This window comes from Cnephaeus nilssonii, assembly GCF_951640355.1.
Source record: "Cnephaeus nilssonii genome assembly, chromosome: X".
NCBI classification, from domain to species: domain Eukaryota; kingdom Metazoa; phylum Chordata; class Mammalia; order Chiroptera; family Vespertilionidae; genus Cnephaeus; species Cnephaeus nilssonii.
This window is the reverse complement of record NC_137071.1, coordinates 107159557-107179539: the sequence shown is the minus strand read 5'-3', so window position 1 is coordinate 107179539 and position 19983 is coordinate 107159557. Positions and strand designations below refer to the sequence as shown.

General features: G+C 43.0%; 1 protein-coding gene across 1 annotated transcript in view; it reads right to left on the bottom strand.

Moving 5' to 3' along the window:
- Positions 1-18461, bottom strand: part of GPC4 (glypican 4) — a 125972-nt gene extending 107511 nt beyond the window's left edge. Inside the window, exon 1 of the mRNA XM_079765293.1 lies at positions 17711-18461. Within this exon, the coding sequence (XP_079621419.1) occupies positions 17711-17870 (160 nt within the window). The 5' untranslated portion in view covers positions 17871-18461. The remainder of the gene's footprint in view (positions 1-17710) is intronic.
- Between the last annotated feature and the right edge of the window lie 1522 nt (positions 18462-19983).

The window sequence follows — 19983 nt, the reverse complement described above, 5'->3', positions numbered from 1 at the left end:
AAATGCATAACCAAACCAGTTTGGTATCCTGTTTTATCTCAGTTATCTGGATGACTACTGGACAAATGATGGCTCATTCGCTGTAATAGCTTGCTTTTAAAATTCCTTATCCCATCCTTCTTCCATGAGCCTTTTTCTCTTCTGTTTATATAAATGGGTTAATCTACATAATGAACTCAAAAAAGACCCATTGTGAGAGGTCAATAAATGCTATTTATTGTTATTAAAATAATAATTAGTAACAATTATTTTTATGATTGTAGAGATCTTACTAAATATGGATTAAATATTTTTAAGTAAGTAGGGTTTATATTACAATTACATTTTTAAAGCATTGGAAGAAAATGATGTGACTCGTTAAAGTTTCAGGATTAAGAATTCAAGACATTATGGTTGAAAAATTAGTCCCTAGTTCCTTTTAAAACTGCACCCTTAAGGGATCAACAGATTTCCATTAGTAAAGCAATTAGAGGGCTGAAGAAATAACCAGGTTAGTCACTTCTTGGTTGTTTCTTTTTTAATGAAAATATACCAATATTGACTGATTAAACAAAATAAATATTGGGAAAGGAAGAGAAGAGAGGAGATGAGAAAGGTCTGGTCAAGGTCATAATAAATTGTTTAAAAAGAAACCTGAGCATAAAGTCCAATGTTTCAGTGGACAAAATTCAATACAACTAAGAAACATACTTAAGGTATGTGGTATTTGAAGAAATCTCCAACATTTTACATTTACCTGAGTAAAATGTCCTGCTCTTATTCCTTATTTAAATTAATGATAAAAAGTTACCTTTATTTTGCAAAGAATGACTATCACAATTAAAATACTTTAAATACATTGTAATGGTCCCTTGAAAACTGTCCGCAATTGAGGATATACTTTCTTCAAGAGCATATACTACTAAACATACAATATTATAAACTTTAAGGTTTGACTTAACTCTGATCACACATCAAGTAACTGTTGAAAATGGTGGAAAACTCCTTTACTGCCAATTTTTGTTAAGAAAAATACTTAATACTTGAGTCAATTAATATTTGGCAAAATGTAGGCTCTAAATCTACATTTCTTAAATGTCAACCCAGGAAATCACAAAACATTGGCATAACACTCAAGCATGTAACAGATTCAAAGGCATTTCTAAAATTAATAACCACACCAAATGTAATCATTTCCCTTTATTCTAAGCAATCAGCTGGCATTCCTTTCATATTAAGAACACATCTCAATTCTGGTGTTTGTTTGTTTGTTTCCTTTCTGCAAAATATGAGGATACAACAGTGGCTGGGACTTCAAGAAGGAAAACAAATACCTTATTACTAACAGCATAGCTGCCATTAATTAGTCTCTCATGTTAATATGGCCAATTACAGAAAAATCATCTATAAGTTTGACTAATGGGAAGGAATAAAGAAATGCAAACATCACTTTCATACACAAATTTCACACACACACACACACACACACACACCAGGGAAGTATTGTCAACTAAAGTAATTTAGAGACCTACTTTAATAAATATACACATTTATAATTAACACAATGATTTGAATTAAAATTGCTGTTCCTGCCTGGCCAGTGTGGCTCAGTGGTTGAGCACAGACCTATGAACCAGGAGGTCACGGTTGGATTCCCCAGTCATGGCACATATGTTTTAAAAAATGAAGTGGCTTGTTTTGTCACCTTGTGTGTTTTTCATGGGTGTCTTGCTTTTAGCCTTACAATTAATTTTCTAAAGTATTAATTTTCTAGATGTAATTTACTTACAGGATATTTTTCCTTACATGATATTTCTCTACTATCCCCTCCTTTTTTGATTTAAATGTTAGGAGGCTTTTGAAAATTTTATAATGTAGTCTTGATGGATTTTAAATTTTAATTTTTTGCACTATAATATTACTGTTTTAGGTTCATTATATGGTGCACAATTTTATCATGAGATGAAGTACCAATAAAAATTTTAGTTGACACTTTAGGAACACCTTTTTGTCCGGTACAATTAATTTTTCTAGAATATTCACTTGTTTCAACTAGCCAATTTAAATTTGCCTGAAAACTTGACTACTATTTTACTGTCAAATTAATTACTCTAACAATAATCTTGTTTTACCCTGTAAATATTGGTGGAAGTGATTATTTGCCTTCTTGAGTAGGTCCTGAGCATTCCTGGTGGTAGGCTGGATTTAGATATCGTAAACCCACTTCACCACACCATGGGTACAAGCCAGAGGAAAATCATTTGGGCAAAAATTGAAAAAGGATCCCCAGTCAAATTTATAGAAAATATTCCTTTATTAACCTTTGGTCGAGAATATGTTTGTATATTTTCAGAAAACAACTCCGAGACCATGTGGATTCCAGCAAGAGAGGAATCGACAGGACTACTCCAGCCATGAAGACAGAAGAGAAGCAGTCCAGAGACGGAAGACGCTGATGTGGCCTTCCCATACTAGCAGTTAGCAGCTGTGCATTACTGCAGATTGCCCAGGACCAAACCAGACAGAGTCGGACCTGCATTACCACCATTTGTCCACCATCCAGAACTGAAATGTCAGTGCTGACATGTACACATAAGGAACTGGTGGACATTGAAATTGGGTCTCAAAAGAACTGTTGGCCCAGATAGAAACTCACTACACACTGATTCATTTGCCTGTCACCATAACCATTATTGCTTGTCTCATTTTCGGTTCTTATAAGTGTATTTCTAATAGCACATGATCTCACTCATCTAGGGGAAATAATGAACAACATAGACTGATGAACAAGAACAGACCCAGAAACAAGGAGGCATGGATCAGACTGTCGGGCCTCGGGGGGAGGGTAGGGAAGGGTGGGGGTAAAGGGGGAGATCAACCAAAGGACTTGTGTGCAAGCATATGAGCCTAACCAGCGGTTAAGGACAACAGGGGGGTGGGGGCATGTGTGGGGAGGGGTGTGGGATGGGAATGGGGGGACGAGAACAAATATGTGATACCTTAATCAATAAAGAAATTTAAAAAAAAATGAAGTGGCTATTCCTGAGGTGTCTGGAAATACTCTCTCCTCCTATATAGGTGTTAAATATCTCCTAATATCATATTTACACTATTCATTTGCTCAGCAAAATCTTTTACTACATAACTAACATAGATAAACAGGATAAGCATCAGCCTCCATTACCCCAGAATTTCATTGTATTTTACTTCATTCTTGAGTTTAGTAGCAACCAAGAAAATGTCAGGGCTCCAAAAGAAACATTAAGAGGTTACTGGTGAAAATGGTACATGCTGTGTCTTTTAAAAATAAAAGCAGAGACAAATTAATCACTTCCCCCTAAAGTTAAAGCTATGTTTAGATAGCTAAGGATTGGTTTGTCCTTTCATGAATTCACATATCTTAGTCCACACCATGACTACTTCATAGTGTATGGATCATTAGATTGATTAGACAACAGGAAACAAAATGCTTATTTCTATTCTTAATCGGGTGGTTTATCCTTATAATAATAGTATTTAAACCACGGCATATGCCACAATCTTCATAATAGGCACACCTAAATCTGCATATCTAAGTAAGACTTGATCCCTGCACACAAACTATGCACCCAATTCACTACCATGCAGTCAGTTCACTGCATTAAGTGGAGAACTTGGTGATCCAGCCTCTGTCATTGCAATGTAATGTAGTCTACTCTTGGTGTAACACAAGGGGCCTAGATTAGAAGATGGCTAAAAAAAGTGGGTTGTAACCAGGAAACACTGAGAATACCCGGATCTCAGGACTACTCATGTACCTCTAGGTAAAACTGCCAGGCACGCAAGGTGGTGCCTACATATATTGCACCCTCAGAGTACCTCATCAGAGCCTTAAATTTCTGAACAAATTAACAAAAACAGGGCCCTATTTTTATCTGCAATGTTCATCTAAAATTCTGGAAATCATCCATTATATTTCCATTAACAATAAAATAAAATTCCAAAAAATATATAATCTTACTTGAAATGGGGAAATCCCTGTTCTCAGAGCCTCAGTGTATGGCAAGGTAGGCTCCTTTCCCATCCTTTTATAACTGCAAACACTTATCATTCAGGCTGCATTTGCTTACAATCCTATCTCCTTGGCAGCTTCTGCACTTGTTCCCCACAGCCAGGGTCCTCCTCTCCTTTTGGCAACCTATACATTTGGTCACCGTCTATAACAACAAAAGCGTAATATGCTAATTAGACTGGATGTCCTTCCTCATGACCTTCTGGACAAAGCCGGGGCTGTGAGGGCTGAGGCAAGCCACTGTGACTGCAAGGGCCGAGCCCCTTGCACGAATTTTGTGCATCAGGCCTCTAGTTAATAAAGGTTTGGGCAAGAGAAGGAATCCTGCCACCAATTGACAGATGCATCTGTTGCTGAACCAAACTTCTCCTGTAACAATCATTGCTGGGCTAGAGGGTTTCGTTTTGAGCCACTCACCATTGAAAAAAGTATTTCTGTGGTCTCTATGGAAATGAGAGTAGATATTGACCTTTCACAAAAGCCAGAAGGTTTTTTAAATTTTATTGATTGATTGATTTGAGAGGGGGGAGAGAGGGAGAGAAACATCAATTTGACGTTGGTGTATTGGGATGGTGCTGTAACCAACTAAGCTACCCAGCCAGGACAAGCCAGAAGGCTTTTATACTCAGTACTGTGGTCGTTCCTCTGCAGACCACTCCGACAAGAGAAAACAATAGTGCAAAGTGACCCAACAGTTCACTTTCACTTTCTGGTGTAAGCCCAATTCCTAAAATGATGGCCAAGGTCTATAACCACTAAAGAGTACTCCATGTTAACCTCACTTAGGCCCATCTCCCCTGCACTGCTCCACTAAGTACTCTAGAATTAACCTGTACCCACTGTGAGAAACAGGTGCTGGCCATTCAAGTGTCACATAAAAAGCACTATTCCTAGGAGATGAGAAGAGCCACATGGGCCTAAATGCAGACTCTACATGTTCAAGAACACTACTTTGCACCCCGATTATCACTCATCAAGTGCTGCTCCTTGGAAATAGTTATCACAACTGTAACAAAGTACTTATTTGAAGAATTCCTGAGTCAATATCTGTCTCCCTATTTAGACTGTGAGCTCCAAGAGTGTGAGGCCTGGCCTATTGTGCTTTTTGATCACTGCATTATCTCCAGGGCCTAGCATAATGCTTGGCAATTAGTAGGCACTCAGTAAACAATTGCTAAATGAATTCAGCAACTATTTACTAGACGGGCTCTTTCTACAGATGGAGGTTCAAATGTGTAGCCTCACACTCATAAGTCCTAAAGAGTCAGCTGTGCCCTCTGAAAGCTTCTATTAAGAACATCCTATTTGCAAGGAGTACTGTTTTATGTATTCATTCAACAAACATTTTTAAGTGTCAGATGGTGTGCTGGACATTGGGTATAAGGGCAGTGAAAAAAAGAGGCAGAGTCCCCGCCCTCAGGTCAGATGGTGAGAACTGCAAAGAATAAAGCAGAGAAAGAGCAGGGCAAAGTGTATTGTGGAGCATTCAACTTCATGTAGAGGTCAGGAAAGGCTTCTCCATTAAGGTGATAGGTAAGCAAAGCCCTGAAACATGTGATGAAGTGAGCGATGCTGCTTGCTATCTGGGAGCAGTGCTCTAGGTACTGAGAATAAGTGCAAAGGCCCCTCTGAGTGTGCCTGGTGTGCTTGAGGAACAGGGACAGGGGAGAATATAGTGTAAACTGCCATGGGAGGGGGCAATGAGCAGATCGTGTAAAGCCTCGTAAACTTTGGCATTCACTCTGGATGGCAAGAGGGGCAGTTGGAGCATTTTGAGCAGAGAAATTATATGATTTGGAATTAGATTTAACAGAGTTGGATGGTACTGGCTGGTGTGTTGAGAATAGCCTGGGGTGAGTGGAACAAGAGCCAGAGTAGAGACTAGCTAGAGGCAACTGCAATAATCCAGGCAAGAGATTATGGGGAATGAGATCAGGCTAGTAATTGTCAAGGTGGGAAGAGGAAGACAGATTCTGGATATTATCTTGAAAGCAGAGCCCAAAGGCAGAGATTATGAGAGATTGTCTAAACAGAACATTTCCAAATCTTTGTTCAGATCACAAGAAAACTGACACAATCCCTTATTTGGGAAAGTGGTGATTTCTTCATTTGTCTTCCAACTTGAAAGATATGAAACCATCTTCTAAAATTGCCATACTGCTTAATGATCAATCCACCTCTCGCCAGTAGAATCTTCTTCCCAGAGTGTGCCCAGGCCCATGGGACCCAAAGGGACAGGGGGAAAAAAGTTAATTATGAACTGGGGATAAACAAGGCAGAATATTAACCATCCAGCCATCTGGAGACATTTAGTTCAAATTCAGTTTAAAGTGATCCCACTGCACACCTCCCCTTTAAAAAAAATTCTCCCCATAAATGCACACAAAAAACTATTCCTCATCATAGCCTTCAACATCCCAGGCAGGGAGTGATTTTTAAGGACTATTTCTAAAGTACACCAGTTAAAAGCTGTCCTTTTTGCTTTTTAAAATCTTAGCATGGGGAAATATTCTATAATTAAGGCAATTTTAACAATAGTAGACAATAATTTGACTATAAATTGTAAGGAATGTAATGACTGCTTATTCTGGCACCAAAGAAGCAGGACTTGCTGTGAAGTGACTGCCAAGAAAAATGATACTCCCACTCAGACTGGACCACTGCAAGTAGTAACTGTTAACCACATGCTTTACACTACAGTTTGCAAGGACACAGTGCTTTGTTTTCCTCTTTACCCAAACACCAGACTGAAAACTCAATGGAGACAAACCATGTGGTGGAAAGAAACAATAACTGAAGGGAAAAAAATATTCTGCGGCTAATGCTTGCTGGAATGCCTACGTCAAGGGTTTGGAGAACTAAGAAAACCTCTGCAGTCCAAAAGAAACCACTTCCAGTCTACTCCTGTAGACAGAAGCCCAACATACAAGAATGAAACCAGGCTGAAAGAGGCTATAGAAAGTCAACTGACAAAGTAGCCATGAGAAGAAAAGACTAGCTTGAAAAGAATGGCTGGGATGAAGCCGTGACCAGGTGACCTTGGGCTAGACTAGACTGAGACAGCAATCCTGCCTGGGGCCTGACCTAAGCTTCCTGGAGAAGAGGGAAGTGAGCACCTGGTAGAAAAGCTGAAGCAAGGAATAGGAGCCAATGCAGCCTCCTCTTTTTCTACAAGCACCTCTGCAGGTACAGCTAAGTTTCTGTTAATGTCTAGTATAGACAATCTAAGAAGAAACCATGTCTACCAGGATTAAAACAAACCACATGAAATACTCATATCCTACTTCTAAGCAAGCCAAGGAATAAATAACACTATATTCTAGGTTTTTAAAAAAGATTATTTTCCCTTTCTTACTTAGGCATCCAAGACTGAATGTATTCAAAATTTTAAAAGAAACTATATAGCTTAAATTAATTAAATTAAAAGGGGATTAAATAAAAATATCCATTCTTAAAATGAATACAAAATTCAAAAATCATGTTTAAACCTATTTTTGAATTGAAAACATTTCTCAAACACCTACCATGTGCCATGCCATGTGATATAAATTAGAGATATATGGCCCCTCAGATCAGGCATGGTTGGGCAAGAAGAGCTTTTTTTAGCGTTCAAATAACCACAAGGTCAGGGACAAGGACCATCAAATATATCCTCATTTTTAATACAGCACTCCTATCCGTAACTTCTAGTGTTTCTTTAATTATGATTATACATTTACTTAGTTTGGTAAATGTTTGAAAGGGAAACCAATATTCAAATATTTAAACCTGTCACCTGTAACTAAAAACCAACTCTTGCCTCTTGTGACTTCAGGTCAGAATGTAAGTTTCCCAAGCTGAGCGCAGCAGACAGTACTAGGAACTACATATAACCCAGATGTTCTAGAAGGCTTAGAAGAGAAGGTGCTAAGGAACAAAATCACCAACCAAAATTTCTGAAGTGAATAAGCCTCTGAATTAATACTTTAACCTATTTTTTTACAGAAAGGGCAAAGTAGCACATAGAATTCACTCCTTATTGATCTGGCACTATTGGGAAACTGGGTGCTCTAAACAGGTACCAGTAAATGTTAAGTTTACTTAACTTTCCTTTTTCAAGAGCAATTTTTGTATTTTAAATATGCTCCCTCTTTCTAAATAAAACTTTCTAAACTTTGAAATCAGAATATACCAAACAATTATTTAATACTATCCTGAAACATACTAAAGGTACCTCAGAGCATTCACCCCTCCTAAAATGTCTCAAATTGCCAAGATCAGTAAGTTCTGGGTCTATTTTTCAACTTCTGGTCTCCCCACTCTGTTTCACACTGGCATTGGTCACTTCTCCCATATGTTACCTTGCCCACCTCTAAAAGCATACCTTCCTCGCCCAGTTGGCGTGGCTCAGTGGTTGAGTGTCAACCTATGAACCAGGAGGTTCTGGTTGATTCCTGGTCAGGGCACATGCCCGGGTTGTGGGCTGGATCCCCAGTGTGAGGCATGTAGGAGGCAGCCAATCAATGATTGTCTCTCATCATTGATGTTTCTATATCTCCCTCTCCCTTCCTCTCTGAAATCAACAATAAAAAAATATTAAAAATAAATAAATAAAGCATACCTTCCTCTGACCCCTCCACTCCCCAACCAGCACTACTTTTTACTTCTAACCAGCCATGACAGGAGAATCTATATAACCTAAACTTTATCTTCCCTTTTTAAACCCTATCTACCTAATTGGAATGTAAGCACCTGATAAGATTGTTTCTTGTTTTAAACCTATTTGAATCCCCAGCACCTAGCATTCTGCTATTGATGAAGAGCTCTTCATTCAATGATTGCAGATGATAAATTTCTGAAGGCTTTTTCCAAGTAGATAGAATGCAAGGGCTTCATGACAGCTGTTTCCATCATTTAGCTTTCCTGCTTACTTCCACATTCCCAGCTGTGTTCTGGATGGCTGTGCCGGCCACAAGCCTAGGGATTTACCGTACTTCTATTTCTTGATAAGATACTTGAAGAGAATAAACACATGGCAAAGAGGACATTAAAGTAAGGGATAAAGAGATTTTTTTATTTTATCAATAAAGAGAAAAGGGAAAAATATCACCCAGCACACTGACACCTAATCAATACATGACAAGGCTGGATTCCGTTCTATCTAATTCTCTCCAAAGCACTTCCAATACCCTAGTCTTATTTCTCTACCCTCAGCAAATCATCACTGGTTATGGCATATACTAAATCTTTTTTAAAATATATATATATTTTATTGATTTTCCACAGAGAGGAAGAGAGAGGGATAGTTAGAAACATCGATGAGAGAGAAACATCAATCAGCTGCCTCTTGCACACCCCCTACTGGGGATGTGCCCATAACCAAGGTTCATGCCCCTGACCAGAATCGAACCCCGGGACCCTTGAGTCCGCAGGCCAACGCTCTATCCACTGAGCCAAACCGGTTTTGTTGGCATATACTAAATCTTGATTTAAAATTATGTTTTTCCAAGTTGACAAACCTTCCTCTTAACTCCAAGTTAGTCGAAATTAACACAAGCATGCACTGAGTCTAAATTAAAGCTCTATACTGAGATAACACTTTGTGATGAATTTCATTGGAAAATTTAGAATCACAATCTCAGAGATGGATGGGACATCAGAGATCAGCTAGGGTAGTAGCTCTAAGTGTGGCTGCTCATCAGAACCACTAGGGAGCTCTTAAAAAATTACCATGACCTAGTTACACTGCCAGAATGTATGATTTAATTAGTCTGGGGTGGTGCCCAGACATAGGATTTTAAAAGCTCTCCAGGTGGTTCTAATGTGTAGCCAGGGTTAAGAATCCCTGACCTAATCCAGCATTCTAATACCCCACTCACATTTTTTCAGACAAAGGAGAAAAAACCTCACCAAAGGTATCAAACAACTAATTTGTCACAGAGGTAGGTTAGAACTGCTCATTCCAATAAACCATGTCCTCTCCATGTAAACTACTCTATCTAGGACAATGGGGTTTCTCTTCTCTCTATTATTTTCTATCCTCACTAAACCAACATCCCCACTTGTCCCAAAGTAAATGCATTTTCTGAATATTCTTTGCCTTGGAATCCTATTGCATAATTCTTGAAAACCTAAGCTATGTATGTCTGCTTCCCTATAGTATCCCTTCTTTTTTCTCAAAAAACTTTGGGAGTTTAATCAGGCATGGTTCCCCTTAAAGCCATTACTTTTCCTCTGATAAGTTAGACTCAGCCCATCCTTTTCACCATTATCATCACATGGCCTTCTTTCAAATCCCTTGCCAGGTTTACCTACAATTCTCTTTCAGCCCACTTAAGTTCTATCACCTCCAATTCTCTTTTGGCTCACTTAACTTCTAGTTTGTACCTGCTCTGCCATACTTTATGGACTTCCATCTTCTCTTGGCTTAAACTCTTTCCATTTTGTGAAAGATGCCTTTTTCCCTGAAGCAGCCTCTTTTACTCTGCCAGTTAGTCATGCAGGGTTCTTTTTTTCTTCCCCCAAGCAGCTGGTCTTTTTGATGTCTGGCACACATTTATCTGGGCTTCCAATAAGATGTTTTTACATAGTTTCCAGGCTTCCTGGAGGTTATTGACTTTTTAAACTCTTCCATTCAATTTTTTTCCTAATTTCTAACATTTGTTAGAGTTTCTTTTTCCAAAGTTGAATACCTGGCTGATAGATCTCTTTGATTTTTCTTTACCACCAGATTGCTGAATTAAATGCATCAGAACTTAAATATAATATTTCAAATTACCTCCAGGATGGAATCGCTTCATGAATTTTCTGCACTTTCATGTTCTCTATAGTAAGCAACAGATGTTTAACCAAGAGGAACTAAAAATGCTAGTTCTTACTTGTTCGGATTTTAGTATGTCTGCTTATATAAAAATTTCTGGTATCTTTAAGTCTGTGTTCCTGTTCAGTTATGAAAATAAAGTCAAGTTTTATTTTTAAAAAGTTAACCAATGTGCATTGAACAGCTCTATATCTTAAATCTAATGTGTTAAATTATACTTCTAAATTTGTTCTAAATTGCCTAATCACAGAAGTCTTGATTGTTTGTTACTTAAAGAAGTATATAACTCACCCGGTGGGTGTGGTTCAGTAGTTGAGCGTCGACCTATGAACCAGGAGGTCAAGGTTCGATTCCTGGTCAGGGCACATGCCTGGGTTGTGGGCTTGATTCCCACTGGGAGGCATGCAGGAGGCCAATCAATGATTCTCTCTCATCACTGATGTTTCTATCTCTCTCTCTCCCTCTCCCTCTCCCTTCCTCTGAAATCAATATATATTATATAACTCAAAGTGGGAAGAAAAACTCAATTCTGAATCTTTTTGAAAAATTCCTGTAACACTTGGTTATTGATGAAGTGGTAAAGACAAGTACACCCCCAAAAGAATAAAAATATTCTCCACATTAAACCAACACTAGGGGCCCAGTGCATGAAATTTGTGCACAGGGGCGGGGGGGGGGGGTGTGTGTCCCTCAGCCTGACCTGCACCCTCTCCAATCTGGGAGCCCTCAGGGTTGTCCTACTGATGGCTTAGGCCTGCTTCCTGTGGTTCTCTACTCTCTGCGGACCTGCCTGCTTGACGCCACTGCAGGCCCTGGTGTCTGCTCTCTGTGGGGGCCTGCTTGCCCTTTGCCACCACGGCCAGGGGCAAGCAGAGCCCTGCTGTCTGCTCGCTTGCTGTGGGGGACGTTCCCGCCCCTGGCCGCTTGTGGGCGCCAGCTCGGAGCACCTAAGTCCCGGGGATGTTCCCGCTCGGCTCCCAGCTGCTCGGCGCCTGCACACGTAGGCCCGGAGTGGCCGGGGTCATTCCGGGACCCCGTCCACTCTGGGCCTACGTGTGGCCCTACAGGCTCAAAGCAACCTGGGTCCCAAGGACGCCTGTCCCCAGGACCCAGGCCGCTTGGTGCCGGAGCACGCGCAAGCGGCCGCCCCACCCCCAACTGCTCGGCTCCTGTGTGTGCAAATTAACCCAACATCTTTGCCAGGTTAATTTGCATACTCACTCCTGATTGGCTGGTGGGTGTTGTGAAGTGACCATCAATTTGCATCTTTGTCTTTTATTAGTCTAGATATCATGGAGATTTAACCCTAAATTTCTCTTCAGAAGCTGAGATCCAAAAGTTTTCCAGGAGTGCAAGAGACCATGGAATGGCAATCTATTATCAAGGCAGTATAATCCCATCATCACACTGGTGTCCTGGAAATGAATGTGGAATTGTCTGCCATTCCACACCCTCCTCACTTGTTTTAACTATTGCACATGGTTCTGTTGGGCACACAAAACACCAGGAGCTACCATCTCTGTCCTCAGGTTACTTACAGTTGCAAAGACACATGTGTGCCTGCACATACTATTAACTATAATACAAGATAACTGTGCAAATACCATGGACCCAATTCAAGAAGGGAATTAGGAGAAAGAGAAATTCAGAAGTGACTCAATAAATGTATCATTTGAGGTACTTGAAGCCACTGAAACTCAAAGCAGAAAATTACTCCATTCAAAACACTGCTGTAAATAAATGAAGCTGGCAATGTTCAGGGTGGAATGGGAGAGTAACAAGCCAATGGCAGGTAGACCAGTTAAGAATTATTTAAAACAGCTCCCTACCAGCTCTCCCTGCCTTTATGCCACTAGCTATCTTCCCAAAACAGCTTAACTAACGACATTTACCTTCTCAGAAACCATCACTGGTTCCACATGGCCCAGGAATTACAATTTATATTGCTTCTATTATTAACAATAGATTATCTATGTCTGGGTATAACAAGTTGCCTGCAAAGGACAGGATTGGTTCCTCTCTACTACAGCATCACAATAGTGCTGTGATGATGGGTCGTTTACTAGTTAACTGATGATCCCCTCATAGCTTATATTTCTAAAACTAGCCCTCATGGGAGTTGCAAAGGTACACTATTGTCTTACTATCTGTATAACATAGCACAGACCATACTCTGGGTCAGATAAGACCTAGATTCAAATCCTACCTCTACCATTTCCCTAACTGTGAGATGGAATATATTTAGAAGTCCCTTTGGATCTCAGTTTCCTTGTCTGTAAAATTGGGATGATGAAAGTAATAATTCTCACTTCATATGGTTGCTGTGGATTTTAAATGGTCTTATGTAAAGCCCTTAGGGTGACCAGGTCCAGAGAAAGCACTCAATAGCTACTAGCCCTTTTCATGAGGCCAAAATGCATTTTTTTGTGAACACATATGTAAACAACATCAGTGATAAAACAGTTACTGTTATTGGGGTGCCAGAGACTCACTTCCAACTGATTAGGTTAGCATTGATTGTTTCCCTTGTAAAAACAAAAATTTCCTTTTTCATTCCTCAGTCTAGTCTCTAGCTAATCCTGAAATTGCATGCAATCCAATGTGAGTCAAAAAGGAAAATAGTAATTATGCTAAATAAAACATTTTATATTTGTATGTTCTAATGATAGATAGAGCTGCATAATCCAGAATTTTTACTAAGTTTTTTTTATGAGCATGTCCAGGAAGTAGTTCCTATACTACTTGGGACAATTTCTATACTGACAGGCCCTGTGGCTCAATTAGACCCTCTTCTCAAGTGAATATTAATAAAAAATGTTATTTTTTATTAATGAACTAGCATTACCTAGCTAACACTTGTGTCCCAAATCCCTTCTCCCTTGGAACTTCCTGGGCACTTTCTCCCATCTGTACCCCTCACAGAGTACTTAACACACACCATGTTTTATTCAGGGAGCCAAACTGATGATTCCAACAGAATAGAAGATCACAAGTTCTATGTAAAATCCAATCCACCTATTTAAATTGGGGAAGCGAGAATACAAATATTGAAGATGTATGTTTTGTGTCTTACGTATAATAACTCAGTAGCAAAAAGTATTCCTACCTCTCCCCTCACACACACTTTTATTCCATGTAATCCTAACATAGCTTATATAGTTCCCAGAATCCTTTAGAGCAGGGGTGGGGAACCTTTTTTCTGCCAAGGACCATTTGGATATTTATAACATCATTCACAGGCCATGGAAAATGATCAATTTAAAATTAACCTGCTATATTTGCTCAAACATTTAATTAACTCACCCCTAATGCCTTGGTAGGGCCAGACCAAATGGTTTTGCCGGAAGGCCGGATATTCCCCACCCCTGCTTTAGGGCATACATTTGTGTATGTGTGTGCCCACCAGCATACTCACAGGTGTATTGTTCATGAACATAGATGGGAACAGGAAACAAAAATTCCAAAAATCACAACTATGACACAAAATTCTTGTTAACATCATTCAATGTCACTATGGCAGAGACTTCTGACAAACTTAAGAATGTTTCTAACTGTCTCACTCTTAAAGACAATTTCAACAAAGATTAGATTAGTAATAAAATACCAATTGTTGCATATCCTTTATCCCATCTTTATGGAGGAAGGCACACTGAAAAGGGTTAGATTTTAAAACTTCTTTTTAATATTATTTTTTATTAGTGAACTAGCATTACCTAGCTAACACTTGAGTCCCAATCCCTTCTCCCTTGGAACTTCCTGGGCACTCCTTTCTCCTCATCTGTACCACTCACACAGTACTTAACACACACTATGTTTTATTCCAACTATGTGTGCGCATGGCTTATCTCTACTATCAGGAAAGGCTTTGGTGGTAGAGGCCCTTCCTGCCCTTCTTTCTTCCACTATGCCAAGCACAAAACATTGCACATAGTAGGCACTCCAAAAGATATACCCATTGAAAGCTAACTAAAAACATATCCTTTGTGTTAAAGATACCTTGTGATCATGGCATCTTAGCTACCCATTACTTGGTAAGTATAAGGGTACATGCAGGACTTCAGTTGGAAGCCCTGTCAGCATGATGTACTCCCTGACACCCTTGAGAGCATATCAAGTTATCTTAATTATGATCTAAAAAGACTGAGAGTACTTTAAGAACATGGAGTATTCTTATAGCCTGTTCAAACCTCTAGAAGGCAAGTGCAAGGCCCTTGGGAACAAAACCTTAACCTTGGGCTAGGTACCCAGACATTGTGCCCCTGGGCTTTTGTATTTAAATACACATATATACCCCCCACCACACACCAGGGAAAGTGCCCAACAAGTAATTCATTCAAACATAAGCTGAATACAAGTCATTATACTGACTTTACTCCCCAAAATGACCAAAATTATATGAGTGTAGCCCAGGGAAGACAAGGCTAATGTATGCATCTGGAGAGGCCAGGCTGGCTGATGGTAAAGATTACCCTGTTTCTATACTGGCCGTCTAAAGGTATTTACTTGGGTCTGTCTGTGTTGTGACAGTGTCCTAGACTCAAATGAATGCCTCTAACACTCCACATTTTTGAGCCATTCAGTCATGCATTTTTGTTATTGTTGAAAGTGGTGCGAAATTGCACTGCATGAGCTAAAATCCTTGGTGGTCTTCCAAGGATTCCAGCTAAAAAGGCACTTCCTTTGTTCCTCAGGAGAATGCAGTCCAGTAGGTCATTCAAAAGGGGAAATAAAAGCAGCAGCCCTGGGAGGGAGATGAAGGACAAGACAAAAAGAATAAAATGTTTTGGGTGTGAGCACATTAGCTTCCATTTCCTGCTGCTGGTCACTAATAACTCTCCTATCTTTGGAGGGAAAATGTCCAGATAGACATTCACGCAAAAGTATTCCAAGTATTCCTCAGGTGTTTTCTGGGGATCATGACAATCAAAGGGAACACCTGGTACAGTCTCTGAGCACTCATCAAACTTCCTTTTTCCTGAGATGCTGCCTGGGGAAGATGTCCTGCAGCTTTGAGACTGCACAGAGCAAAGCTGGAGAAAGTGGGGAGGGCCATTTCACAACCCACTCCCTGAATACCTTCAGTCTATCTCAAAGGCACATATTGTTTGCATGATAAGAAGATGAAAACTTGTCACACTCCCATTAAGTGCATCACTGCATCTAGCCCTTCAAAATGTGGGAATGACAACTGTAACCTTCACGCCAATCATCTCCGCTGGGCCCAGGCCCAAACCATGCAGGGCACAAAGACCCCAGGTCTGACCTGTGGAGCCCCCAAGCTTCAGTGGCTGCTGGTTCACTTCACTTTTTCTGCCTGGGAAGGAGGGAGAGTCGAAAGAAAGAGGGCTTTTTAGAGCTCTACCACCAATAAAATCGTGCCACTGTGAGGACATACTTGAGCTCCCCAAAACACAGGCAGTTCAAGGGCAAACAGTCTCTAATCAGTAGTGTGTGAGTTATTTGATAACTGCCAAGGTGCAGTGGACTTCTATGCTGCTTCAACAACTTCTTGGGTTCTATTTCTAGACAGTTGCTGATTACATTCGGAAAGAGCCCAGAAACTTCCCTCAATTACCTTTGTAATTTATATGTAATTGATGACTGCACTTAATCTCCAAGGTTATTAATAGTCCTTCCAAAAAATAACCCCCAAGTCTTCCTAAGCCTTTGGGAGTGCCTGGTTGAAATTACAGTATTTCCTTTGCCAACTGCCGGCCCCCTGCCCGCCCCACCCGAGTGACCAAAACCTAGAGGCAAAGGCTCGCTCTGCTTACTTCCATGAAAGGTTCGGAATGAAGGCTTGGCCCCTGAGCTCAAATCGCTCACTTCTCCGTTAGGTTATTCTGGCCACCAGCCAGCGAGATTCGTATTTCTTTCTGAACCCTCCGGGCAAACGGGCTACCTGCGCAGCCTCTGGCCCCAGCGCGGCCCGCGGGGCTGCACGCAACAGTTGGCCTCTCAGAATGAGAGTGCAACCCAGAGGGGACTGGCCTGGCCATTGCCGGCCTTGGGAGGGGTGAAGGGCGCAGGCCTGAAAGCTGCCTCCCAGGCGCTCCAAGGGCTTTCACAAATACCTCCAAGTACCCCCAAGCGCCAAAATCCGGGGAACTTTTTCACAGGCTAAACAGTCTCTATTTGCATAACCATCTCCTAGCCGAGATTCAGGTTTCCTGTAATCAGTCTTTTCAAAGGTTTGTAATTCAACGTGCAATTAACCCTTAAAATGAGGTGAGAAAAAAAGAAAGGGGGAAATCTCGCCCAACACCTTCAGGAAAACAGAAGAGTTCCCAAAAGTCATGTTTGGAGGGGTGGAGAGTCTTGCTTTTTAAAGGCGACTACTAAAGCCGCTGTAGCTACTAAAACTAATCCGTCTCAGCAGTGGGAAAGAGGTGGGCAAAGGGTTTTTAAATAACATCAATGAAACATCAATTCAAGTCCCGCGTTTTGAGCTCCCCGTACTCTGGCGACCTCTAGAAGGTTCCCCACCACCACCCCACTGGCTACGTCCACCCCGACCCGGCCTCTTGTCACCCACACAACAAAGCGGGGAGCCCCGTAATAAGTTCAACCCGGAAAAGGCCAAGGAGCGGGTGGCGCGCACTCTGCGGACCAGAGTCCTCTGGGACTTCCTGGGACTGGGGGCGAAGGGTCAGAGTGCCAGAGTACCAAAGGGCAATTCGGGGGCGCCCCGCCACTCGCAGCGCCCGGGGGGCCGCCGCGTCAGCGGGAACCTTCTACGCCGCGGGGACTCGCTCTCGAGTTCTCCCTGTTGGCTACCTGCGCCCGGCGCGGGGGGCGGATGGGGCTTCTATGGCCCCTTTTCTCGGGCGCCCGTCGCTGCGCTCGCCCCCCCCCCCCCCCCCCCCAGGCCTCCCACCTACCGTTGATCTCATGCATAGGGGCATCGTTCTTGTTGAAGCCTTTTGACACGTAGAGACGCCGCACTTCGGAGCAACTTTTCGACTTGAGCTCGGCAGCCAGGAGCGCGGCGCTGAGCACGGCCAGAGTGCAGAGAAGGGCGGGCAAGCCGAACCGTGCCATGGTGCGGACAGGACTGACGCGCTCCCACCTTCGGGACAGGACGTAAAGTGGCAGGCGCGGGCCGTGAGGAGCGGAGCCGGGGGCTCGTGAGTGGAGCGAGGGAGTTGGAGAAGTTGGAGGAGGAGATCGGCAGGAGGAGACGCGGGGCGAAAAGTAGAGCTGGGCCTCGCGCGTCAGTCAACGGTCCCCAGTGCCAGGCGCCCGGCTGGGGAAGGAGTAGTAGGAGGGTGTAGAGGCGGTGCGCGGCCCAACGGAGCGGAGGCGCGGACCGGTGACCTCGGGGCTCCGCGAAGACAGTGATTGGGGCGAGCTGGCCGCCGGCGAGTCAGGGACGCAGGGAAGGAGTGGAAGGTGGCAGACGCCGCGGAGGGTGTGAGCCGCGGCGGCTGGCGCTCGATGCGCGTGGCTCGGGCTGCCCGGCGCTGCTCCGCTCTCCTGACTCCACTCGGCTCGCTCACTCAGCCCTCGGCCTCGCGGTTGTGCCCTCCTCAGCTCCGCCGCTGATTGACTAGCCGGCGTGCACTGCGACGCACGGCAAACTTGGCCCAGCGGGCGGCACAAGGGGTAGGGGCGGGCGATAGGGGGGGGGGGGGGTGAGGGGGTGCCGGAGACGGGCGGGAGCTGGTAGGGGCGGGATGGGAGAAAACCTGGAAGCGGGGTTGGATCCGGAGCAGCTAAATCCACTTCCTAGGGGGCCGCACCGGGCGCGCTGCGCTCCCTCCAGAGACACGCCCCGCTGGGCTCCTCCTTCCTCCCCTCCTCCGGGGAGGCGGAGAACTTGCCCACCGCCCCAGTCCAGAAAGGAAAGGCTAACTTCTCCAGGATTAAGGGCCCAAGCCCTGGGGGACCAAACAGGTGGGGGCTTGTGCCAAAGCCCACGTCCGAGTCCTAGGCCTTCTGCGCGCGGCCACCTGACCCGGTACCCGCAGTCCACAACCAGGCGAAGCCCTCTGGCCTGCATACCTGCCCCCTCCCCGCCCCCGCGCAGCAGCCCCGCTAGAGGACGCTCCTAACCGCCCAGTTCCTGGGCCAGGAGGGAAAGAAAGGCACTGGCATTACTCGCATTTGTTTCTCTGCAGGCACCAGGGGAACCTGAGACTCAGAACTGGCCCTAAAGTCTCCTCACCTGGGCTCTTCATACCTGCTTCCCATCAAATGGTGCTCTTGGAACATCATCTTGCTCCATTCACCTCTCCACCACACCTGGTTCTGCTACCAGTCTAACAAAACCCCGAAGTGTGGAAGAAAAAACAACAACAACATCGAGGCGATGGGACAAAGTCAGGGTTGACCTTTTAAACCTGGCCCAAACCCTCCTCTGCAGGTAGGAAACCGAGGCACAGAGAAGGGAAGCGACTTGCTAATAGCCTGCAGCTAGGTGGGGTGGGTCCAGAACTCTGGACTCAACTCCACATGGACTAAAGGTAGCCCAAGACCCCCAATTTTTCTCTACCCTCACCTCTCTGGGACCCAGGCTCCCTTTAGCTGTCAGAAAACTGGAAATAGGCAAGTCTTCCCTCCTTCCAAGCTTTGTCAGATTTCATTAATGAGTGTTTTTGAAACTCCCATGTCTCCTTTAATGAAGGGAACTGTGCAGATTGGGAACTTGTCATTACTGGTGTTGTTACAATCTGCTTTAAGAGTTACAGTGAAAAGTGTCTCAGACACCTCGGGAGTGTGCTGGGAACTGGGCAGATAAAAGAGGCTGGAACTTATTATTTGGCTAGACTCTCAATTCCCATAAAATTACATAGGGTGAAGATATGAACCATCATTACAATTATCACCCTCCTAGGGTTTGTTGAGACTTCCTCCACTGTTGTTTGCAAACCACGTTGACAGGTTTGGCTATGAGGAGCTGTAGAAAAAAAACTAGCATATCTGTTGTTTTGAATGCCCACTGGAGAATCTTCTACATTTTATTAGCTCTTGGTGATCATCAGCCTAAACATATAGACTGTGACCTGTCTATAAGTGGAACTTAAAATTTCTGTTAGTTGACAGAACAATTAACTCCGAAACTAGGAGAGGAGTTTTTCTAAATATGCAAACTCAAATACAATTGAATTTCCAGCCATTTCCCAGGGACTTTCAAATAGTACAGGTTTTCCTT